This window comes from Ahaetulla prasina, chromosome 4 (genome assembly GCF_028640845.1).
Source record: "Ahaetulla prasina isolate Xishuangbanna chromosome 4, ASM2864084v1, whole genome shotgun sequence".
Classification (NCBI taxonomy): domain Eukaryota; kingdom Metazoa; phylum Chordata; class Lepidosauria; order Squamata; family Colubridae; genus Ahaetulla; species Ahaetulla prasina.
The window spans coordinates 139,133,865-139,160,215 of NC_080542.1; the positions used below are offsets into that span (position 1 = coordinate 139,133,865).

General features: G+C 36.5%; 1 protein-coding gene across 1 annotated transcript in view; it reads left to right on the top strand.

The window, feature by feature from the left end:
- Nucleotides 1–16,502, top strand: part of CNPY1 (canopy FGF signaling regulator 1) — a 67,133-nt gene extending 50,631 nt beyond the window's left edge. Inside the window, exons 3-5 of the mRNA XM_058183921.1 lie at nt 9,442–9,645; nt 11,705–11,801; nt 16,465–16,502. Of these exons, the coding sequence (XP_058039904.1) occupies nt 9,442–9,645; nt 11,705–11,801; nt 16,465–16,502 (339 nt within the window). The remainder of the gene's footprint in view (nt 1–9,441; nt 9,646–11,704; nt 11,802–16,464) is intronic.
- Nucleotides 16,503–26,351: the final 9,849 nt, after the last annotated feature.

Here is a 26,351-nt window from a genome sequence, read left to right on the forward strand (position 1 = left end):
TGCAGAAATAACTGGAGTGGGGGAATGGATGACTGGGAACCTATTATTTTCACCCTGGGGAAATGTGAAACAAGTAGAAGACTCAACATAAGGTTAGAATTAAAGAGACAGAAAATATTCCAGGAATCGCCTACATCCAAGTTCACATTTCTGCATATGAAGGTTTAAAAAACAACAACAGCAAGAAACAGAGCTAGCTTCTTGTAAAAACTAAGCATGAATCCTTTCTAGAAACACAATAAGTGAGTGGAAGCAAGAAGCTGGTTTGGTAGACATTTAAGATCACTATTCAAGACTTGGTAGACATTCAAGATTTGACAAGCCAGTAGTTATCCCTGGTCACTCATTGTGAGAAAGGACATGAGAGCAGTGAAAGGTGACAGGATAGCAGTCTTCCAATATCTAAAGGGTTGCCAAAAAGAAGAGGGAGGGGGTGTCAAGCTATTCTCCAAAGCACCTGAAAGCAGGACAAGAAGCAATGGGTGGAAACTAATCAAGGAGAGAACCTAGAATTAAGGAGAAATTTCCCGAAAGTTAGAATAATTAATCAATGGAATAAATTGCCTCCAGAAGTTATGGATGCTCCAACCCTGGAGATTTTTAAGAAGAGATTGGACAACCATTTGTCTGAAATGGTATAGAGTTTCCTACTTGAGCAGGGGGTTGGACTAGAAAACCTCCAGGGTCCCTTCCAACTCTGCTATGCTGTTACTTTATACTTAGGTTTCATTAATTTCTTCTTGTAAGAAAAGAACCCTTACACTATCAAGGTCATGTTCAGACCCTCCTACAATGAGTGCAGGAAAACTGGGTTATATATAAATGTCCGTGTCATTTGTTGGAATATGGAAAAATTGGATGCTGTAGGACCAAAAAGTTCAGGGATTAATGGATGCTTTCACAGATCAGGAAAGGAGTGTGTGGGCATAGACAGACAGACAGACAGACAAGACAAGACAAGGAATTGCAAGACTGTGGACTGGGCTGGAAAATGAATTCCCCCTTGTAAAAAATAAATAAATAAATAATGCAGAAGATCACTGCTGTGTTATTGCCAGAAAATGGATGTGTTGATGTAATCACAGAATGTCAAGCTTAACTTAAGAACATTTTTATATACTGTAGAGCTCTTGTCTAATCTCAGGGTTAGCCTACTATAAATTTACCCACTGTAAGATTTCCTACCCTCTCTTGTGCATTCAGATAGCTCTGTCTCCACAAAAACATCATTAGCTGGAAGTACAAGAAAGTTATGACAAAGGAAAGTAATACATGGGAATTTAGCAGAGCGCAACAGGTGCTTATTACCTGCCCTTTCTTTCTTTAGCAGTAAGTAGGTGGCTTGTTTATGGGGATTGATACGTGGAGTCTACTGGTTTTAGGCACTCAGAATCTCAATAATGTAGTGCTGTAATGTTCCCCAAAGCCCTTCTGTCTACAAACTCTGAGGATATCAAAACTGAGAACCACTTACTTGTATTCAAAGATGACTTTGGGCCTCTTCAGCAAATCTCCTAAGGAACCCAGATGTTAAATTAGCAGAAGAGGAAAGCTGAAGCAAGAAAATATAGTTTGCATTTGGTTTCTATGGTTTGGTTTTCGTTTGGTTATTTTTCACATGTTAGATAACTTACAACTACAGATAATAAGTATGTTAATCGACCGAAGCACAATGCACAGAAAAGGAATAAACTGAATTTCAGCTGAAACGGACAGTGGTATGTGTAATTGTATACAGGTAGTCCTCAATTTAAGACCACAATTGAGCCCAAAATTTCTGTTGTTAAATGAGAGAGGATTTTGTTGAGTGAATTTTTCCCCATTTTATGACCTTTCTTGCCTCAGTTGTTAAATGAATAACTGCAATTGAAAACTTAGTAACTAGGTTGTTAACTGAATCGGGCTTCCCAATTGACTTTGCTTGTCAGAAGGTCGCAAAAAAGGATCACATGACCCTGGATAGTGTAACTGTCATAAATATGAACCAGTTGCCAAGCATCTGAATTTTGATCACATGATCATGGGGATGCTGGAAAAGTCGTAACTGTGGAAAAAGATCATAAGTCACTTTTTTCAGTGCTATTATAACTTTGAACAGTCAGTAAATGAACTGTTGTAAGTCGAGGACTACCTGTATTGGGCTGAAGAACCCTTCCTGCCTGCCTGCCTGCCTGCCTGCCTTCCTATTCAAGTGCAATAGTAAATTAACAGTATAACTTTTATGTTATCAGCTATTAAAATGTATTGACAATATAGCAGCATAACCAGTCAAGGTTAACCAACTTTATATCCCATTGACTTCAATATGAAACCTAATTTGTCTCATGTTCAATCAGTGGAACCGAAATTCCATTCACTGTAGCTGGGTAGCACCAATCAATCTCATTTTATTCTAATCAATAATCTGATCAGATAGCCTTATTTTGTTCTTGGAAATGATAGGAGCATCGTATACATTGTCAGCCGGGGACATGGGTGCCCCTGAGAAACCATTTCTAGCTGATACTGCAGAATCTACCCTTGATAAGGATACACCATTATTGTTCCTTATTGTCCTTATACTGAGGAAGGCCCACTAAAGACTGGGAAGAGAAATTGGATCATGGGTGGAGCTTTGCATAGTGTTTGGTTTATTTAGTTGGATGGAATCAGTTCTACAGAGGAAGAAAAACATAATATGCAATAGTTAAGTATGGCTCTTTAAAAACAGCTTCTGTGAAGGTAGAGATTTGAAGTCAATAACTTAGATGGAATTCTTACACCAGGACTTTTAGAATTATTGAGCACATAATTACTCTTAGACTATTAGAGTAATAATTAGACTATTACTCTTCAAAATACACAAACCAGGATATTTCTAAGCTTCTGTCAAAGAGGAGAAAGGTTGTAGTGCAGTGATGTTTTGTTACAGAATGAAAATCATAACTTTCTTACTATGAACAGTTCTACTTTCTTTAAACTAGCAACTTCTAGAATGCAGAATTTCATATTATTGGAATACATTTAGAATAGAATAGAATTTTATTGGCCAAGTGTGATTGGACACACAAGGAATTTGTCTTGGTGCATATGCTCTCAGTGTACATAAAAGAAAAGATACCTTCATCAAGGTAAGACATTTACAACACAATTGATGATCAATATATTAATATAAATCATAAGGATTGCCAGCAACAAGTTATAGTCATACAGTCATAAGTGGAAAGAGATTGGTGATGGGAACTATGAGACGATTAATAGTAGTGCAGAAGCATTTAGTAGAAGCATTTAGCTTCCGGGCAAAGCCAACATAGTTTTCCTTATGCCAAATTAAAGGACTTGTCATCTAAATCTAGTGTTTCGCTGTTTGTTACTCTCCAATTTCCAACCTGGAAATTTGGAAGTCTTTTCTGTTGCAAAATGAACTGTTTGCAAGCATTTGATGATGCCAGCAATTAAACTTATTTGCCCACTTGATTGCAAAGAAACAATTCTTTAATATGTTACATCTTTACTTACTGTAAAGATGGTATCATACAATACAAGCTGGTAGAATTTATCTCTGAATTAGCATGGTTGAGTCTGGGCTGAGAGTGTAGGTTAACTTTTATTTTACCTGGTTGGATCATGGATCATATTAAAAGAACACCTTGATATAAATATTACATGCTCCACCCCAAAAAAGTCAAACACAGATTTTAAAATGTGAAGCCCGCATCAGTAAGATGTTGACACTGGTTCAACTTTGTTTTTGAGCATGGAGTCACTGTATGGTATGATGTGCCAATTGTTATGGTGGAGATTCCTTTTTTCTACAAAGCCTTCATTTTACTGGCTAACAATAATTGAATTTTATGCTAACAGGATTATCGCTTCTTACCAAAAATTAAGCCGCTCAAATGTTGTATCCAAAATTAAGAAATAGTTGGTCTTCCTAGGTTTGTCAGGTTCTTACTGCACAGGGTGCCTCTTAAAAACAAAGAATAGCCAATATTATATTAAATAAATATCAGATTATATCATTTTATATATATTATGCTTATCATATTCATGAAATTCAGTGTAGTTGCTGTTACGGGAAGCCCAGATTTAAATACTGTATGTTTTACCTATATGTATTAACGATATTGGTGTAATTTTTCTGCAACATTGAAAACAGAAAAGTCACAAGAGTTTCAACTCTAAAACTGATGATTGGTATACATGAGGCGGGACAAACTTTACCCCAGAAACTCTAAGCCAAGACTTAGAGTTTTACTTTCAGATGTTTAATTCTAGCTCTTAGAACACCTGCATTTGTTATTGGAAATGAAATGATGAAGGTTACAGAACAAATACTAAAGTATCTTCTTTTACTTGGTTGATATCTCTTAATCAACCGAATAATAACAGCTTTATAGGTGAATCCCCTATTCCATTATCCTTGCATATATAGCTGGGTCTGTGGTTTTATTTTGAAAATTAAAAATGCCAGACTAAAACAGGTCAAACTTTTCTCATCCAATGTGAAGAATTGATATATTCTGTAACTCCAAGAATCTACTTAACTGGACTGGACTGGAAAAGAGTTAATACCAAGAACTTTCTCTGAACATAACCTAGTGACTTGGATTCTTAAGAAGAAATTTAGAGAATATAGATGGGGAATGAATGAAACCCAGTTAGACTATGAACCAATGGTAAAGGATTATAAAGGACAAATAAATGATTTTTTTTAAAAAAAATTAAATTAAATTTCTGAAGTGTAACAATTAAGGTTTTAAACTTTGCATTTGTGTACTCTATATGTATGGGAGGTGATCTGGTCGATGTGCAAAGTTTTTCTCTCTCTCTTCATTTTAATTAAGCAAGCCCAGGTGGTAACTCAACATAGCAAACATATTTTCCTAACCTTTATTGTACCTCATTAGAATTCTCTCTTTTAAAAGGATTTCTAATTATATTGTCTAATAAAACTAAACCTTAGAGATCATTTGCATATTATATGAAGAAATCTCATACAATAAACTCACAGTGGATTCAATTAACATAATAGCTAATTATATATCCCATCAGCCTTTTGAGTGGTTCAGCATTCATGTTTCTCCTGCACTAGCCTAAAGCAAATGGTGTGTGTGTGTGTGTGATTGAGTTTTCATTTTTAAATACTGACCCTTAATAAATATTGAAAATTGGAATATTGTTCTCAATGACAAAGCTGGTGATCTTTTCTGCATGGAAGACTCTAAAGAGAAGCATACTTCGATTCACTTCTGTATGGATCTACTTCTAGTTGGGCATATTTATGAATGATTGTAGAGATACACATACAAACAAACACACACACACACACACCAGCAGGCTGTAAATCATATATAGTGAAACCTGGATAGAAGAGAGGCAGAAATTCTTACATGGAAAGTATTGTTCAGAAATATTTGATTGGCTATCTAGGTTTTGGAAGCTGTCCATCTGTAGCAGTTAGGTTTTTATTTTATTTTTCCACATCCCAATTGCATTCTTGGCGAGTTGCATTCTCTATCAAGGCAGAAATTTACGATGAAATTAGCAAAGACACAGTAATGAACTGGATCATGAGCTTCCATGTAATTGACTGTTATGAAGGTGTCATTGTTGCTTGTAATGAATTCTCTATCCTGGGGCTTAAAATTGGCTAAAATATCTTGGAATTGTGGTGTGTCTCCATTCTTCCACCCGTGAAGTGTGTTGATGTTAACTCCCCCCCCTTTTCTTTTTAGGTTTCACAATCTCAGAAAGACTATCTGACCGCTGGTTTGAAAGTCTTCTTTTTTTCCTCTCTCTCTCTTCTTTTAAAGATGTGATCGGCATGCTCTGAAAGATTTGGCAACACAAGTGATTTCTTTGAAAATGTTTAGGCTTAATCCACTCCGCTGCTAACATCGTTTCCACATGCGACAAACATCCAGTTAGGGAAATGGAAGGGTTTTTTTGTTTTGTTTTGTTTTGTTTTTGGAGGTGGGGGTGTTGTTCCATGTTGCTCTGTTGTGGTTGTTTGAAATGATGGCGAAATTTGATGCAGAATAAGATGCCTTTCTTTCTTTTGAATGACGGCTGACTTGTTATTCATATTTTAATGAGGTTACAATCTCTGAGGCAGTTTTTCCAGGGTGGAGGCCCCACATCTCCGGGGTGATTACAATAGGAGCTGTCTATTGAGAAGCACCATTCAGAATCTTTAGGGCTTTCATAGAATTGCTTTTGGTTTCTGCCCCTTGTCCAAACTCCCCCCCCCATTTTATTATTAAAGCAATTTTAAAGTATACTTAACTTTGGGAGGGGTGGTTTTGCACGGGTAGTTATTTGATATATCTTTCTCAAAACTCTACGCAAGGGGAAATATAAATTGCGGTGACCATCTAGGGATGCCTCCTTAACTCGAGAACCAAGAAAATTATACAAAAGCAGGAGTGCTATTACCCATCTTGAATTGGTATAAGAACCTCATCTATTAATGTGTGTATGAATTTTGGTGAGGGTATAAATGTGGCCTGCAGTACCTCCTCGTACACAAAACTGCTAACAGAGAGTTTGCCCTCCTTAGGAGTTTTGTAAAACAGGAGAACCATCTGGAGGTCTTGTGTTAAATTTAGTTATGGTCATTTTAAATAGCTGGGGATGGGCAAAGAGAAGAAATATTGGGACTTTATTTGTCGTAGCTACTTTGGTCAGTGTAAAAAACAGGTTATTGAAAATGGTCTTGAAAGCAAGCAAGTCCCATCAGAAATATATTGGGGTGTGTAGAGTGTATACCTCTTTTTTCTACATGCCTGCATAAATTATTCTGTACATGTTTTATATCTATTTAGGATCAGCATCACATTCTTTTGGAGTAGGAACTCCATGTCAAACTAGGTCATTCACTGTTTCTTGAAAAGTTTGTATATTTAGAAACAGAGACTAATACATGCTTACTTCAAAGCAATACAAATATTTTTAGGCTCAAATTGAAGTCTTACCTGTATTCTGATTACCTCAATATATATCCAATTGTACGATTCAAGCCTAAAGCAATTCTCAAAAGTTTCTTGTACTTTCTCCTTATGTTTGATACCTCAGCACCTTTCATTGGCTTGGCTATATACATCCAAAATATCCTCCTACTCCTCCCTGAAATCTTAGCTAAATACCCAATCTGCTTTTTCAGAAAGCACTGCAGATCTCTCTCTCTTTTTTTTTTAAAACAGTCCTCTGAAAAACAGCACAGTTTGAAATATGAAGCTACTGTATTTAACAGCCTCATCGTTCTATTTTAATTTCCCATGGTTGGTGCAAGTTCAATTCTAGGAGGTCTACTTAGAAGTAGGTCTTGTGTGCTTTACTCACCATCAATACACGGGAAGATATGTTTAAGCATTGCAATAAATGGGCTTAAATATTATTAATCTTATTTATTTGCAGCCAAATCAGTTAAGACCCTCCTAGCTAAAGAACACCCAAGTATACTGTAGATGCACCCTAGATCAAACTTTCTAAACTTTCATTTTCATTACATTATTGTAGTAGATGTCTTTTAAATCAAATTATTCATCTCAATGAGTTCAAGACAAACTTTGTAAAATAAAGAAATGCATCTCTTTAACACATTAAAGTATCACGAAGGGGGGGGGAAGGGAACGGTATCTCTCGGCTTTTATTTCCACTCAGTGCAAATGTTTTACGGGTTAAAGAAAAAATCTCCATTGAAATTAGCAAGAAGTTCTTCCAAATAATATCAGAGTACCTAGCTTTGCAATGCTTACCGATAAAGGTGGAGAAAAGTTGTGTCAGATCATGCATTTCACCTAATGCCTTTGGAAACATGCTATGCAGTCTCTATATTATAGGGGAGGAAGGTATTTTTTGAGATATGAGAATGTGCACACACAAACACACATATACATACAAACATGTTCATGTGCATGTCTGTGTTCATTTTTAGAACAATTTTATTTGTGATTTAGCCTTCAATGCAACACATGAACTCTGTTTCTGAACATCTGCCCACCCTCCCACCCCCCAAAAAAAAGGAAGAGAAAGGAAGGACGGAAACAAGGAAGGGACATTTCCTACTAGCAGTTTTCTTTTCTTTTTTTTTAATGTTGAGCTTTTCTTGTTCTTTCCTATTTCCATAAGCTTCAGGTTTCTAACTATAAGGTAGGACAAGGTGAAAGGAGGGAAGTCTATTGTAAAGAAAGGCCTACTTCAAGATGCACAAGAGATGGGGGTTGGAGAGAAGGGACTCTAAGCTTTAATTTTAATTCTCCTGCCTTTATTTCCCTGATTTGTGACCAGATGGTGGTGAACGAAGGGACCCCCCTTTGTGTAAGTGGAGCACACATATGAAAGTCCTTCTGTAATGTAATCGTTGACACCGGAAGGGTTCATACTGCGTGTGAAAAGAGACAATAGGGATGGGATATATCAACACTGAAGAAATCGAGTTCATTTGTGATTCAGGTTCTTTGACTCTGGTTGTCATGATAACTTCCTCCTTTGATCAGCAGAGGGTGAAGAGGGGAAATCTTCTAAAGGCCCAAAGATGCAGCTCTGTTGTTTACTATGCACTTGGCTTCAATTCACGCCCTCTTCCGGAAGAAGCTCCAGAGATGGGCGCATCGTGCACCTTGACCTGTCTAGACGGGAGAGAAGTTTTTTTGTCTCTGTTACCAAGAGCAAGGGGTGCTCTTTGACCCTTGTAGCATTGACTGCTGAGACCCTCGCTAAGTACGTAGGTAGTGTGTGTCTAAATGTGTCCCCTGAATTCTTGCTTAATTCTGAAGGAAGGAGGAAAGGGCGAAGACATGGGCCAGCTGTTTGAAAAGAAAACCTGAAATAGTAGATTCTGGGAGAAGTACAGTTTTGTAAGTGATTATTTTCTTTGCCCAAACCCTTGGGAGGCATTAAACAGCTGCAAATGACTTGACGAACAGCAAGTCAGACTAACTGAAGGATGGACGGGTGTGGGTGTGGATGTGTGCGTGTGTGAGTGTGTGGGTGTATTGGGGGAGTAGGATGTTTGGAAACTTCGCTTTGGTTAAAGAAACCAAGCACATTCTAACTAGGAATCTATTAAGACTTCACTGAGACCTGAAAAACAAAGTTTCTCTCTTTAGAGGTTGAGTTTTGAACATAAAATATACCTCTGCAATTTCTAAAAAAGAAAATTAAACACCTCTTGCATTTAAAAATCATCTTACAATGGCACCTATATTTTCAGGCTAAAAAGAATATTTTATTAGCATCTTAAATGTTTAATTATTTCCAGACTCATCCTAGATTTAGCTGACATTTTTAATTATATATGTAATACGATATCAGACAATAATTATGTAGATACGGAGATCTGGAGGCATTGTTCTCTACTGTCAATCCAGGTTAAGGATTCTGTGTTTATGTACGCCTGCAGGATTTTGCTTTGGTAAAACCTGAAAAATGTATATTTCTGCAAATCTTTTTCTTTAGATTCCTTTTGCAAAGTCAGAGACCTTCTTAACAGACATTTTGGAAAATATATGCGATCGGATGAATGATTACAAACTTGAGGATGATCCTGTAACTAAGAAAAAGATGTTCAAGAGATATGCTCCGAGGAAGGATGAGGAAATATATCCAATATATAAACAATATTTCTTTTATTCTGATGCTTATAAACCCTTGAAATATGCGGTAAGACAACAGAATAAACTAATGACTTTGGGGAATGAACTGTTTTGACCCTCACATTTGATACTGCAGATTAATTTGTTTCCCTGAATCTAAATTTAAGGCTTTTATAGTATTCGGATATTTTTCAGGCCCTGTGTTAATTTGTCTTAAATAATAATAAATGGCACAGGATGGGTTAAAGCAAGAGAAACACTATGAAATATAGATCTCAATATTCTTCAGAACAAGTATGCATGGGTAATGCCAATTTATTTTCACCTTGGTTTATCAAATAATTAAGTTGAAATAATTTTAAAATAAAGAAAAAGCATTTTAAAATAAACGATAGAAAAGCAACACAAATCTACTGATTTACCTTCCATGATTTTCAGCAATATGAATCCAAAGACAACAATTGGCTACTCTATTCTGCAAGAAAACATGAAATTGTGACTCTAGGTTTTGCATTCAGATTTAAAGATTGCTAATTCAAACACTGATAGTTATTAAAGTGGTAGAGAGTTTAGTTATTGTTTCTTTTCCATTTTTCTTTCTTTGGACTTTGTTGACAGCTAGAATGGAGGTCTAGAGCAAGTTGACACAAGAGTGTCGTTCTTGAGCTGGCCTGTGCCTCAAACATCAACAAATACACATAAAAATAATGTTTTCATCATGGGCCTGTGAAAAAAAGAAAGAAATCTGGAAATATATTTGCCTGCTCATCTGAAAACAAGTCTTGTACTTTTAGAAGAGTTTACTTCGTGATTCTAATAAGTCTGGAGCTCTTGTAGGATATTTTATTGCCAGTTAAATTCCTTGCCAAGAAAAGTTGGTTCCTTTAACTAAATTAATAACTGATCTTCAACAATTACCACAATGATCAAATAAGGAATTTGGGCAAAGGGATTCCTGCAGGAATCTCATTATCTACTCATTTACCTTTTATTTAATTCTAGAACCAAGAAGGTTGTTTTAGGATCATCCAAGCTGTTTGGGAAAATTCTAAATAAACGTAAGAGAGCATGTAAAAATGTTAAGGAGATAATATTTGAAATTTCATTTTTTTTGAAGACAATTTTTGTGTTACAAAATCTGTAGAGACTTATCACATGTGCTGAAGCAGTTTTTATTTAAGAATGCACATTACGTATGCGATTTGAGCCTAAGAACTGGATTCTTGGGAGGGGTAGAATTTTATGGTAGAATCGGGTCTTTCTGTGATAAAAGTTGGCTTCTTGGTTATTTTTAAGGGCATCTTATAGAATGTTTCTCCCTTGCTGGGATTCTCTGCAGATTTTGGGGACAGCCAATGCTTAAGGCCAAATGACCAAGTAAAGCTTCATTGGAAGGAGCCCCAACGCTGACCAAATCAGAAGTAGAACTTATGTTATATGAAGTCACTGATGCTTTCTTCATTTTGAAAAAATAAGTTATTATTTGGTGATATAGTGAAATGGTTTCTTTCCCCATATGCACATACTGTGTAGGTTTTATCCATCCGTCCATTTCAAAGCATTAGCATCAATCCCTGGAACCATTTCAACCAACAGCGTCACAAAATGACTAACCTACATTAAACAGAATCATTCATCATTCGCTTTCAACAGATAGGATTTGAATAACCCTATAATGAAATCTCAATATATTGTTAATTCTATATATACTGTTACAGGACAACCGATCAAGCAGGCATGCTGCCTTCCGGGGTGGGGGGGGTAAGCAACAACCCCAAATTGTCTCTCTCTTTTTTTTTTTTTTTACATTTATACCCCGCCCTTCTCCGAAGACTCAGGGCGGCTTACAGTGTATAAGGCAATAGTCTCATTCTATTTGTATATTTTTACAAAGTCAACTTATTGCCCCCCCAACAATCTGGGTCCTCATTTTACCTACCTTATAAAGGATGGAAGGCTGAGTCAACCTTGGGCCGGGCTTGAACCTGCAGTAATTGCAGGCTTTGTGTTCTTAATAACAGGCCTTACCAGCCTGAGCTATCCGGCCCCTCTTGACATGATATCCTTTGGTTGTTCTGTGTAAATGGCCTTGTTTAGTTCTTTGCTGCTGCCTTTCCTCTTTACAGTGTGAAACTATCATAGAGCAGTATGAAGATGAAATATTCTCAGTTATCACTCGGGAGTCACACTCTCTGGCTGACAAGCTGTGCATTGAAAAATCAGGTACTGTGTCTGATGTAACATGTGCTTCTTTCTCAACAGCAATTCTCCCCCCCCCCTTCTCCCTCCTCGACCCCCGCCAATCCATGTTGTATTGCTGGGATGCAGCAAAAACACTTTGGAAAATAATATTTTCTAGATTGAAGGAGCATGGGCATTGCCCTTCCAAGGAAAGTTGGTTAAAGAAAGAAGAAATATATTCGCCTGAATATATTGAATTCAGGCAAATATATATTTTAGAAGAGTTTACTTCAGGGTCTGGAGTTCCAGTAGAGTATTTTAATGTTGATTAAATTCCCTGCCTAGAAAAGTTGGTTCCTTTAACTAAATTAATATCTGATTTGCAACTATTATGAACACAATAATAGAAACAGAATTTAAGTGATGGTATTCCTGCAAGAATCTCTCCATCTATTCATTTCGGCTTGATTCTAAAACCAAGGAGGTTGTTTTACGACTACCCAATCTCTTGTGTCAAATTCTAAATAAATATAAACTGAAATGTTATGGACAGTTACTTGTATAAGACCACAGAACAAACTGGGTCTTAGCAGGAAATATACGTAGGATGACGTTGCTATCACATCTGAATGACCAGATAGTAAAAATAGGTGAGTTTTAAAAAGCTGATTTAGAGAGACGATAAGATCTAATATTAACACTAGCAAATGTTAACAGGGCCAATTAGTGGGTAATAAAATAATTCATAAGAATACAGGGGAGGAATTAATAATTTACATAGTCTAGAAATTTGTAATTGTTTTAAAAAAATTTACTGCAAATAAAAGATAAATTATTTAAATTTCATCTATCACTTGATCACAATATAACTGATGTTCTTAATATAGTAGAAACAAATTGTCCCACATCGTCACTTTTAAAACTCGTGTACAGTTTGCCTTTTCTTTCCAAAGTTTTCAAGCAATGTGAAAGTAAAGATAAAAGTGTAGAAATAAGTAGGAAGAAAGATAAGAATAGTATGAATCAACTGCCTGCAGCATGTTAATCCCATTTTCAAACCTTTTCTCCAATTTGTTTTAAGGCACCTTTTCTCCAATCTATAGCCTTTCAGTTGTCTTTCTTCCTTTTATTCTTGACAAAGTAAGATGCGATATATTGGGTTCTTAGGAAGCATTGTATGCACACTTATCCAAGTGGTAACCTTAAATAAATAGGATTCATTTAAAAATAAATGTGATAGAATCAAGCTGAGTCTAGGTTGTGGTCTTCCCCGGTTAATAGTGAAAATAATGGCTCTTTTGGTCAGATCTATCTGTCTGCCTGTCAGCCTATATATATGTCTACTATCTACTATAGATTTACTACTACTGTAGATTATAACTTCAAGACAACTGCAGTGTTCTCATTTTGGTAGTGTGGCTTCCTGCAATTTAATAGTGTTTGAGAAGTTGGTGACCTTTGATAAGAAGCTATGCCACTTATTTCCCTCTAATAATATTTAGAACTGTGAAGCTAGATTGCTCCTCTAAGCCAGTTTACATAGTCTAAAGTATGTTTAGGATTGTGGCAAAATTCTGCAATGACTAGAAAGAATGATAAGAAAGTCTATCAGACCAATCAAAGCTATAAACATTTCTTCTTGAAGAACTGAATAGAAATATTGATGATGATGATGATGGCGAGGAGGAGGAGGAGGAGGAGGAGGAGGAGGAGGAGGAGGAGGAGGAGGTCATAGTAGTTTGCTATTAGTGCCTGCACAGGTTATTTACAAGAAACAAGGAAAAACAAATGATAGCACTTCTGTCTGACCTTGTAAAATCTCACAGGATTATAAATATGGCTGAGATGCTAAAGTGAAAACTCAGAAAGAAAAGTAAACAACCATACGTTCTTTCTATTGCTTCAGTAAGTAGAAAGTTTTAAAAAGACCCCCTTCCAAATGCTAAAACAAAGGAAAAAGGGAAAATATAGATACTGATTCCAATTATAAAAATGTTCAGCTTTAGCAAACCAAGTACTTATGTTTACTAGCTGATGTCTGCCTCGAGACTAGAAGAAAAATCACATTTTCCAGAAATTGCATCATAAATGTAAAAAACAAAAGAGCCTAACAAAATGTAGGAAAACCCTGTGGGTGTTGAATGTTCCCAACTCATTTCCCATCTCTACAAATCATAGTATAGCTTTGATTATAAACTTCTTTAAATGCTATTAGTTATTTCCACCAGACCATATATATATATATATATATACATACATACATATATGCATACCGATATGAAATTTGTGGAAAAAATGACTTTGTCGAAGTAACTAATTGTGTCAGTATGCATTTCTCTGCAACACAAAAGATAAACAGTCTGTGTGAAATGTATTACAAGGCACACTTTAGCGACTGTGACATATTTGTGATAATCTACAAGAAAGATGCCTTACAAAGCAGTTACTGATTTATGTACCCCTTTCATCAGGAAGGGGGAAATGCAGAATATCATTACCTTGTTAAAAGCAATCCATGATAAATTCTCTATGAATTTAATTCCTTATCCTATAATCTGTCAAACTGAGGCTAGAAAAATATGTGGTGTTTTTTCCATGTTTACATGATGATTGCATCTGGTGTTTCATTAAAAAAAAAAAAGCCAAAAACTCTTTCACAAGCTATGTTAAAAAGATGAGGGTTGGTTTTTTGATACAGACAACCATGGATCAGTTATCTGTCAAAAGATTTCTTTGATCTCACTTAAAATCTCTATATTCTCTTTCTGCCAGGAAGGAATCAAAAGAACGAAACAGCCTTTATCTATTCTTTTTCACAGTTCTTACGAAGATATTTTCTCCTCTCCTTAAAGGAATTGTTTCTAAAGTTAACAGACATTGTAGTCATTAGCTGGAAACTTAAGATTTGCTGTAGGATCACTGACATCGTATCAATGCATAACTCAGAATTTATTGTTTTGCCAGTGAAGTCTACCTAAACAAAATTGGGTGGACATTAATTTGCCTAAAGGACAATTTTCATTACCCCACTATTATTTTGTAATTATGCTGTTTAGAAGCAATAGGATTAAGACATTGGTCAAGAAGGTAGTATTCTTGGATTTGTATCAGTTAATTTGTTTCAACAACATAATAGACTGCCGTTATGTCCATCTGTCCCCAACCCATTATTATCATTAAGGTAATATAGAGGCTTCCATTATTCTAATCGGCTTCACGTGCTCATAACTCTGAAAAATTATTCTCTTTGGCTGAAATTTTTTATTCTCATCCCAAAGGTGAATTTATTTATGTATGTAGAAAGCTTGAGCAGAAGCCATTCATGCATTTTTAAGTCTCACAAGGATAGAAAAACGCTTCTATTATTCTATAAAAGCCTGATGTTTTTGCTTTCATTTCACTTGCTCAGTTTGGCACATCTATTATTGTTCCGAAAGTACCGCTTTCAAATTCAGTGTTTTCTAGGCAACTTGCTAAGACTATCCTTCAAAATGGGTTGCCAGCCCAAGACAGGACAACCAAGTCCTACGCAATGCAACTCAGCCTTAATATACAAATGATGCTAACATTTTCACTGTATTCTAATAACATTCTCTGGGATTTGAAGATAAAGATGTACTCTCCACTGATCTATTTTTAATGAGCCTTTACAGTTTCATAATTATCTTTTCTTCTCCCTCCTGCCCAGAAATTTCTAGTAAATACAGAGTTTTATTAATCTTCCCCTATGATGGGTTCTGTAAATTCAAGCTTTCTAGGAATAAATGCGGCAGTCATCTGAGGACAATCCCTTTCCGATAGCCCTTTTTATTTTTTTCTTTGATGTCATTTTGTAATTCTGATTTTAGTTTATTATTTAGATCTCTTTAGAAGAACACATAAGAAAAACCCAAGTATGTCACAGTAGGAAAAAAACCCTGTTCATTCTGTTTTGCTGAGGTATCTGAAACATATTCCTGTCGCCAAATACTAAATTAGTTCAAGCTCAGGCTATTTATGTTGTCAGAGATTAGATGCCAATATTAACTCTGTTGATTCAGAAATAAATAGCACAAAAAGGGGATTTATTTCCCAATAATTTTGTTAAAGACTGGGGCTGTGATTTTTAGATAAATGGAATCTTCTACAAAGAGCATTTAATATTTTTATACCAAAGTTCCTTTGTTCATTAAATTGAAACAGCTTCTACAAGGCAAAATACTGAAAGGAAAAGTTGTGTGTGGCGTATAAGAATAGGCAATTCTGTCAAATTTATAAAGAAAGAGAACAATCATGTTAAATAGCAATTCAATCATCACATATTTACTCATTGTCTTAACGCCAGCAATTTGCCCAAAATATGGACTGTCAGATACTGTTCACTTCAAAGATTTTTTTTATCTTAACACACCTATAATTTTATGTGTGAGGTTATATTTAAAAAATCTGGTTGTTCTGTTTTAAAATACTATGCCAAATCATTGAATACATTGGACCAGCCTTAAAATGAAAAAAACTACTATGATATTAAAAACTCATCAGTAACTCTCTTTTTCAAAATGTGTATCAGGATATGACTTATGATTTTTGAACAATGGTGAATAATCTATTGCACTACCATGATGATCAAGGGTATCTGAAACCTGAATAAATATAAACATGTAATTGTGAGATAATCTAATTGTTTGATCTTCCATTGGTGTCTAATTTTGCCCTCTCTTGATAGGTCTTTGTCAAGAAGCTGAGATGCACAGTGAACTCTAAAAGGCAACAAACATTATTATTATTATTATTATTATTATTATTATTATTATTATTATTATTGTCATCATCATTATCATTATTATCATCATTATCAGGAGCGTCTGGATGAAGAATATAAACTAAAATAATTCTACATTCTCTACCTTCCATTAATCTTCATAACAACCCTTCATATAGACTGATAAATCAACATGCCTGTTTGTCTTGTCTATTTCAGATATTGGACTGAGTTAGTGGGGGAAAGTCTTCAGCTTTTAAAGCTGCTGTGTCATTTGTACTCAAAAACCCTGCCCTTTTCATAGGAGAAACTATGTTAATTATGAGTAAAATTGCCGTTTCAAATCTATGTGAGTTGTACTTTTCTAAAACCTGCCGATGTATTCTCTGTAGATTTAGATCAATGCTAGGGCAGTTTTCTAAACCAGAATGGGACAACACGCTGCAGCTAACTCTCCATGGCGAATTCGCCATGGCCAACTCACCATAGCCAACTCACCGCGAGACAACTCACCATGGCCAACTCACCACAGGAGAACTTGCTGTGGGACAATTCAACAATTCAATTTAATTAGTTAAAATAGTTTGGGGAAAAAAATAATTTGTATCATTCACATTTCATTTTGCCCCTCCTTCAGCATCCTTTGTTTAATAATGCTATTGCTTTTTCCATATTAGTGTAACTCTTGTCCCACGGTGAGTTAGCCATGGAAAGTTGTGACGGAAAATTGATGTGCCTTATATAAAATTGTTTTACTTAAGAACGAAGAGTCACCAACAGGTTTTACATCCAGGATTTGGGAAGAGGATGGGCAATGAAAATGAAACAATTGGTCTATTTGGCTGATCTAATTGGACAATCCAGTCAGTTCATATGGTACCTTCTTACGCCTTATCACAATTTTTTTTTTTAAAAAAAATCATTTTGTAAGTAGGCAACTCAGGTAGGAAAACATGACTAGCACCAATAAACCATATCTAATAGTTTGATTGGAAGGTATTACTAACTCAGGAATATAATTGTTTATTATTTCTTGCACTGTATAATAAAAAGGGTTTCCTCATTTCAGTGATTGTGGCTTTCAATTCCTTTTCCCACTTCGCAGTAATTTCTTACTAATGCATCAGTATGTTTAACATTTCAAACACACCCTCGGCTATACTATTTCCATTGGAAAATATATCTGAGTGATTTCCATTTGTATATCGCAGACTTCTTGACTCACCCATGAAAACTTCCATACTCTCATGAAAAAATAATAATGATATTTATTTAAAATCACAATATGAACTTTAAGTCTGTATTTTGAAAAAGGCAAAGCCATAGAATCAACTTTCCATGGCTGCTGTTACACATTTTTAAAGTTACAAAATTTAGGCTGGCAGTGAAATTCCTAGGAACCTAGCGGACTTGTTTTGAGAAGTTGAAATGTTAAAAGTAAGGACGTTTGTGCAAATAGTCCTCGACTTATGGCCACAATTGAGCCCAAAATTTCCATTGCTAAATGAGACAGCTTTTAAGTGAGTTTACGACCTTTCCTGCCACAATTGTTCAATTTCTGCAGTTGTTAAGTTAGTAACGTGGTTGTTAAGTGAATCCTGGCTTTTTCAGTGACTTTGCTTGTCAGAAGGTTGCAAAAAGTGATCTTTTGCACTTGCAGTGTCCCCATGATCCTGGGACACTTGCAACTGTCCTAAGTACATGCCAATTGCCAAGCATCTAAATTTAGATCACATGACCACAGGGTTGCTGCAATCATCATAAGTGGGGAAAATGGCCATAATGTAAGTCACTTTTTCAGTGCCATTGTAACTTCGGTCATTAAACAAATGATCGTAAGTCACAGACTACCTATATTGTGACCAAGAACAAATCATTTTAACATTACCTTGGCTTATTCACATGAAGAACGATACGTTGTCCCCCTATAGGAAATTCCCCATTGATAGTTTAAAACTAGTATGTTTAAGTCTGGATAATAGTTTTGTTGCCTTAAATAACAAACATGGACTCAGTTCCACCAACTTCATTTTAATGTGCATGTTTACAGCAAATGACTCTAACTCTTATGGCTTTAATATTTAAATACAATATATTAAATTAGTGGGATGTGCTTCTGAATATGGAAAGTGATTTTCTATGCAAGCAAAGACCTTCATTGCTCAGTGAATTGAAAATTAATGACTTTATAGTACAATCCTAATCAAACCTGTGTGATTTTCTTCTGAATATATCTGTTTGGACTGCAATATTGATATAAATATAGACATGAATACACTTGCATTGGCAATATTTCCTATTTTGTTATCCCATTAAATTTCTTTCTATTGTCTCCTTCAAGAGTTGATTTTTCTTTTGTTTAAAAACCATACATTTTTACTACAAAACAAGATTTTGCTTCTGTTGATTAATAAAGATGAAAACTTTAATCTGTTTCAGGACCTGAATTTAACTTGAAATTTAGGTTTCAATAGCACAGAAATACGAAGAAGAAACGAAAAGGATTTTCAGTTGGGTTAATTTTAGACAAATACGGTTGGATATTTCGTTCCTACTTAGAACATAGAAAATTTAATGGAAAGTGTCAAATTGTTTACTTTAGCTTTCATGGAATACTATTGATTTTTAAAGTAATAATAAAAATAATAATAAGTTACCCCAAATCAGCTCACTAGATATTTGTCAGTGTGTTTGTGTAATACTTATGCTGCTCTGTTCCTGTTGTGGTCCGCCAGCAGCCTGTGGAGCTGGCAACGGAGTCGGAAAGCGATGAGGCTGACGAAGAGTGTGGGCCAGTGCTGGAGGCTGGGGAGGGCCCAGATGAGGACTCTGCATCAGAGGCTGAGGTGGGACCAGGGCCATTGGGGAGTGAGGTGCAGACTCCAGAGCCTCCAGAGACTGATAGTGGTGAGGCAGAGGAACAGGAGGAACTTGATCCTAATGCACACATGAGAAGAGCTGCCAGAAGGCAAGAGCCGCTCAAGCAAAGAGGATGACTTGGGAATAGAGTCAAGAGATGATCGGCCCCTCTCATAAGGCTTAAAAGACCAGCAACGGCATTGGGCTTTGCTGGAAAGCAACATCGATAGCTTCGTCTTGCATTTGTTTTATATCGGTGTATTCTGAACTTTTGCCAAGAAAGGCCTTTGGCAGTTTGCCTAATTGGACCAAGGCTGGAATTTGCTTTAATTTAGTTGAACTACGCTGAAAATGAAATAATTCTCAGCTGTTCGAATAAAGTTTGTTTGTTTTTACACTGATTGAATTTCCTACTACCTACTGGGGCCTGGGTCACAACAGTTCCTGCAGCTTTCAGAAATATACTGTATGTTTTTAAGGAAAAAATTAAAACAGCATAGACTTTCAACCATTTTAACTCCAAAACCATCCACCACAGATGAGCCAAATCTTAATGTCATCCGTTATTCACCGTAAGTCGTTTCAATAGTCCTATGAAAGCTCATTACAGAGGCATTGTTCCAGGTTTATGAAGGCTCCTTTTCACAAAAAGTGTGCTCTACCTATAGAGTTGTCTATAGGGTTCCCATAGATTGAATTCCTTTGGGAGAAAAGACCATCAACAACAGTGAGGGGTTGCCCCTGATTCGGACTGGTTCTATAGAACCGGTAGTAAAACCGGCAGGAGGCTCTGCCCACTGACTCGAACGTCATCAAAAGCGATCTGTGCATGCACAGAAGCTTCTGCGCATGTGCGCGCACACAAGGGCACGATGCAAACCGGTAGTAAAGGTAAGTAGAATCCACCCTGATCAACAAGTCTTTTCTCCTGGATCTTTTAGGATAAGAAGGTGGTCTTGGAGATATCCAGGCCTGCATCCATAAGAACATGTAAATAGCAATAGCACTTAGACTTATAAACCGCTTCACAGTGCTTTACAGCCCCCTCTAAGCAGTTTACAGGTTCAGCGTATTGCCCCCCAACAATCTGGGTCCTCATTTTACCGACCTCGGAAGGATAGACAGCTGAATCAACCATGAGCTGGTCAGAATCGAACTCCAGGAATGAGCAGTGGGTTAGCCTGCAGTACTGCATTCTAACCACTGCGCCACCATGGTTCCAAAGCTTCTGACTCTATCACCTTGTTTTCATTCAAGAACTGCAAGTAGTTTGTGGAACTCCTAAATCACCTTTTCCCTGTAAACAACACTGTACATATCAGGAAAAACCAAGGAACTAGCATGAAGACAGGGGCAACTGTGGGGGGGGGGGTCAAATCAGTCAAGAGAGCAGTTGGGCCGCTACAGTTGAAGTCCCTCCTGTTTGTAGATCTCAATGCACTTCCTAAAAAGGTGGAACATCAATAACAGCTGTCAACTTGAAGTATTTGATCCCCCATTCTAGGGAGATGCCCCTGGATGTAGAATTACATAAATCAAAGCAATAAAGTAGCTTATCCTAACCAAATATCCTTTTGTTGTGTTGCTAAGATAGTATGATCTATATTGGCTAGAAATTCTAGAACCTGAAGACTTCTATGGTGGGCAACCAGATAAGAAATGTTGATCTGAACAGCTAGAAACACCTTTCCTCCCCCACTTTTCTGGCAATTCTAACAATACCAGTATATCTCTGATGTGTATGTTTACTGTTTTCTGTAAATCACAGTCCTCAACTTACAACCATTTGTCAAGGTACCGTTGGAAGTTACAATAGCATTGACAAAAGTGACTAATGATCAGTTTTCACAGTTATGACTATTGTAGCATCCCCATGATCATGTGATCAAAATTTTGAGTGCTTGGCAACTGGCATGTACTTCCGACAGTTGCATTGTCCTGCTTCATGTGATCATCACTTGTGAATTTCCCAGACAGCTTCCAACAAGCAGCCGTTGGAGGAAGGCAGATTTGTTTAAGAAATGTATGTTTCACTTAATAATTGCAGTGATTCGCTTAACAACTGTGGCAAAAAAGGTTGTAAAATGAAGCACAACTCACTGAACAACTGTGTCGCTTAGCAATGGCTATTTTGGGCTTAATTGTGACCATAGGTTGAAGATCTAAAACTGTTTTTGTGACTACTAACCACAACCTTACATTTAGTACTTCAGTGCTCCGTTTTGCTTTGTTTGCTTTGTGGAGTTTGTGTGGGGCCACCTGCTAATGAAAATCTAACCCTGGGTTTGCTTTCTTTATGTGGAATCACCAGATGTTCATACTGCTTTGAAATTAAGCGTGTCTTGATATCTCCATGCAGCTTTGATTGGAGTAGTTTGTTTCTCAACTTTATCAACTTCAAGATATGTGGACTTACGCTCTCAATGCTGGCTTGGAAAGTCCGGGAGTGGAAGTCTTTAAAATGCCAAGATTCAGAAACACTGGAATAGAAGGTAAATGGGGAGTTGTCTCAGATCATTTTTATTGTCCTCTTGACTGTCATAGAATAGAATAGAATAGAATAGAATAGAATAGAATAGAATAGAATAGAATAGAATAGAATAGAATAGAATTTATTGGCCAAGTGTGATTGGACACACAAGGAATTTGTTTTGGTGCATATTTTCTCAGTGTACATAAAAGAAAAAGAAAAAGAAATACCTTCATCAAAGGTACAACATTTACAACACAAATGATGGTCATAGGTTGCAATTTAACCCTTAATGATAGCAACAAAAAGTTACAGTCATATAGTCATAAGTGGAAAGAGATTGGTGATGAAAACGATGAGAAGATTAATAGTAGTGTAGATTTAGTAAATAGTTTGACAGTGTTGAGGGAATTATTTTTTTAGCAGAGTGATGGCATTCGGGAAAATACTATTCTTGTGTCTAGTTGTTCTGGTGTGCAGTGCTCCATAGCATCGTTTTGAGGGTAGGAGTTGAAACAGTTTATGTCCTAGATGTGAGATCTGTAAATAAAAAATCTGTAAATATTTTCATCGAGTTTTATAAATGATTACACCGATTAACTGGCAAATCAGAAGTTCAATAAAAGTAGTTCTGACTCAGCTTTGAGCCATATTATACTGAGAATTGAATAGGATGCTCCTTAATGTACAGACTATTTACAGTCTGGTTCGTCCATGAGTAAGAAGATTTGGGATGCAGCTACAAATCTTAAGACTTAAACTCTTATCTTAAAGTTGTTTGCCTGTAGCTTGGAGAGATTTGAATAGTCCAGACTTTTTGAACCAATCTTGCTAGAAAATGGATCCCTAATATTTATATGTTATAGTATTAGCTTATTGCATTTATAGCTTATTGTATTTCAATAAAATCCCTTATCCAGAGCTATCAAATCTGGGCTGGAAAATCAAGATAATCATTAGCAGGTACAGAAAGCTCTAACTCTCTGCTGCCATCTGGTTGTCATCTGGATTTTGCAGTCCAGATCTGCTAGCTAAGTGAATCGTGCACAATTTTACGATATTTTTTTTGCCACCATTAAGCAAATTATTGCAGTTGTTAAGTAAATAATATTGTTGTTAAGCAAATACAGCTTTTCACATTGACTTTGCTTGTTGGAAGCCGGCTGGGAAGATCGCAAATGGCAATCAGAGACCCCACAATGCTACAATTGCCATAAATATATGCTGGTTGCCAAGCGCCAAATTTTGTTCACATGATTGTGGAGATGCTGTGATGAGGACCAGTCATAGCTGCCTTATTGCAGTGCTGTTGTGGCTTTGAACAGTCACTAAATTAATGCTTGTAAGTTGGGGACTACCTGTACTTAAAGCTTTTGCCTTTGGACAGAATATAAACCTTGTCCAGAATAAGTCTGCAGCTGGCAGTGTTGAACAGAACAGAACAGAACAGAACAGAATAGAATTCTTTATTGGCCAAATGTGATTGGACATACAGGGAATTTGTCTCTGGTGCATAAGCAATCTCAGTGTACATATAAACAGCAAGTAATAGGTCATAAATCATTTGTTGTTGTTAGTTGCGAAATGGTGTCTGACCGATTGCGACCCCATGGACAACGTTCCTCCAGGCTTTCCTATCCTCTACCATCCTTTGGAGTCCATTTAAGCTCACGCCTACTGCTTCAGTGACTCCATCCAGCCACCTCATTCTCTGTTGTCCCGTTCTTCTTTTGTCCTCAATCTTTCCCAGCATTAGGCTCTTCACCAGTGAGTCCTTCTTTCTCATTAGGTGGCCAAAGTATTTCAGTTTCCTCTTCAGGATCTGGCCTTCCAAAGAGCAGTCAGGGTTGATCTCCTCTAGGACTGACCAGTTGGATCACCTTGCAGTCCAAGGGACTCGCAGGAGTCTTCTCTAGCACCAGAGTTCAAAGGCCTCAATTCTTTGGTGCTCAGCCTTTCTTATGGTCCAACCTTCACAGCCATACATTGCACCTGGGAAAACCATAGCTTTGACTATACGCACTTTTGTTGGCAGGATGATGTATCTGTTTTTTAGAATAGAATAGAATAGAATAGAATAGAATAGAATAGAATAGAATAGAATAGAATAGAATAGAATTTTTATTGGCCAAGTGTGATTGGACACACAAGGAATTTGTCTTGGTGCATATGCTCTCAGTGTACATAAAAGAAAAGATACGTTTTTAGTACGCTGTCTAGATTTGCCGTAGCTTTCCTCCCCAGGAGCAAGCATCCTTTATTTTCTTGGCTGCAGTATGCAGTATGCAGTATTTATGGCTGCAGTCATAAATCATAGTTACAATAATTAATCATCACTTGCAATCAACAGTTGAAACCAATAGGAGAAGATAGTAGAAAAGATGAGAAACTACTGTATTAATTTCCTTGTGATAAATGAAGAAAAAGGTAACACGCAATATTATTCTTCTGCCACATTGCATTTTCCTTGGTGAAGGAACACAAATCTGAAAATGACAGAAATCCCCAGGGTGAAAAAGTCAAGATGGCCATCACACACACACCATTTCTTTGATCTCCACCACACATAAAAAGCTGGAGCTTCGATTGCATCATCATGGCTGCCATTTTGACATTTTTTTTATGACACCCCTGGAAATGCCTGACAAGAGCACCTCAGACATTGCGAGAAAAAGATATGTTTCTTTGGTGTTAGTGTTTGTTTAGATCAGGGGTTGAAGTCCACAAGTCTTAAAGTTGCCAAGGTTGGAGACCCCTGGTTGAGATAATAATTACATTAAATACTGGAACGAATAGCGCATAGGTGGCGGCATCTGGCTGACTTCACGCAGCTTGGAAGAGATCTGGCCAATAAGTACATTTCCAGGTAGTCCTTGAGATATGACCACAATTGGGACCAGAATTTTGATTGATAAGGAAGTTGGTCATTAAGTGAGTCACACCCAATTTTATGACCTTTTTTTTTATTTATTTACATTTATATCCCGCCCTTCTCCGAAGACTCAGGGTGGCTTACATTGTGTAAGGCAATAGTCTCATTCTATTTGTATATTTATATACAAAGTTAACTTATTGCCCCCCCCCAACAATCTGGGTCCTCATTTTACCTACCTTATAAAGGATGGAAGGCTGAGTCAACCTTGGGCCTGGTGGGACTTTTGCCACTGTAGTTAAGCAAATCACTGAAGATATTAAGTGAATTACATAGTGGTTAAGAAAATCTGGATTCCTACATTGCCTTTGCTTGTCAGATTCTGGTTGGGAACTTTGCAAATAGAATAGAATATAATTTTTTGTTGGCTAAGTGTGATTGGACACACAAGGAATTTGTCTTGGTGCATATGCTGCAATCAAATAGCGATCATGTGACACTCCCCCCCCCCCAAGACACTGTAATCACTAGAAATATTGGTGGGTATGCTGAGACAGTCATAAGTGCGAGGAGCGGTCATAAGTCATTTTTTCAATACTGTTGTAACTTCAAACAGTAACTAAACAAAGGGGTGTAAGTCAAGGGTTATCTTTATTTCAAAATACGTTCTGTTGAAATCAATAGAATTTTCTTTCAAACATAAACCTGAATTGATATTTACAGGGTGCTCAGTATCATAATAAGTATTCATTTGGTGAACCAGTTCTTTTTAATTAGTCATTTTTATTTTTGTATATTTATTTATCAAATTTATTTGCCACCCCGCTCACAATTCAGGTGACATAAGAATAATCCATTGTATTTGTGACAAATACCGAGTTGGACTGAATGCTGATAATTTGTTATTTTTCTTTTTAAAAAAAGTTCCTTAAAAAGAAAACAAGATGGGAAAGATGGTCTTGTAGCAAAATTATCTACCAATTGTAAAAACATAAAAATGAAGAATGCAATTTTAAAATTTTTTGACAGGTAACCAGAGATCCTGTAAGAAAGGAGCATTACTCTGCTGAATTCTAGGAAATGAATTCAAGAGTTTTGTTTTGTTTTTTTTAATTTATTTATTTGTAAAAAATGTATTAGCTGCCCATCTCACCACATGGTAATTATTTTTCCTTGGAATAGGACAATGGAGTTGAAATTACCTACTTTTTAACAGTTGATTTCATCTCCCTCATCTAGTGGCAAGACCTGGATCAAAAACAGTGACTGCGAGAGGGACTTCAGAGTCCTAGTAGATGATCACTTGAATATGAGCCAGCAGTGTGCAGCAGCAGCCAAATAAAGCTAATACAATCCTGGGTTGTATAAACAGAGGCAAAGAATCAAGAGCACATAAAGTATTAGTACCACTTTATAAAATCTAAAAAAAGTAAGACCACACCTGGAATACTGCAAACAATTTTGGTTACCATACTACAAAAAAATTGTTGAGAAAGGTTTGGAAAAAGTTCAGAAAAGAGCAACTAAGATGATCAAAGGCGTGCAGACTAAAACATATGAAGAACTGCTGCAGGATTTGGGATTTGGCTAGTCTAGAGAAAAGAAGGACTAGGGGTGACATGATAGCAGTATTCCAGTATTTGATGGGCT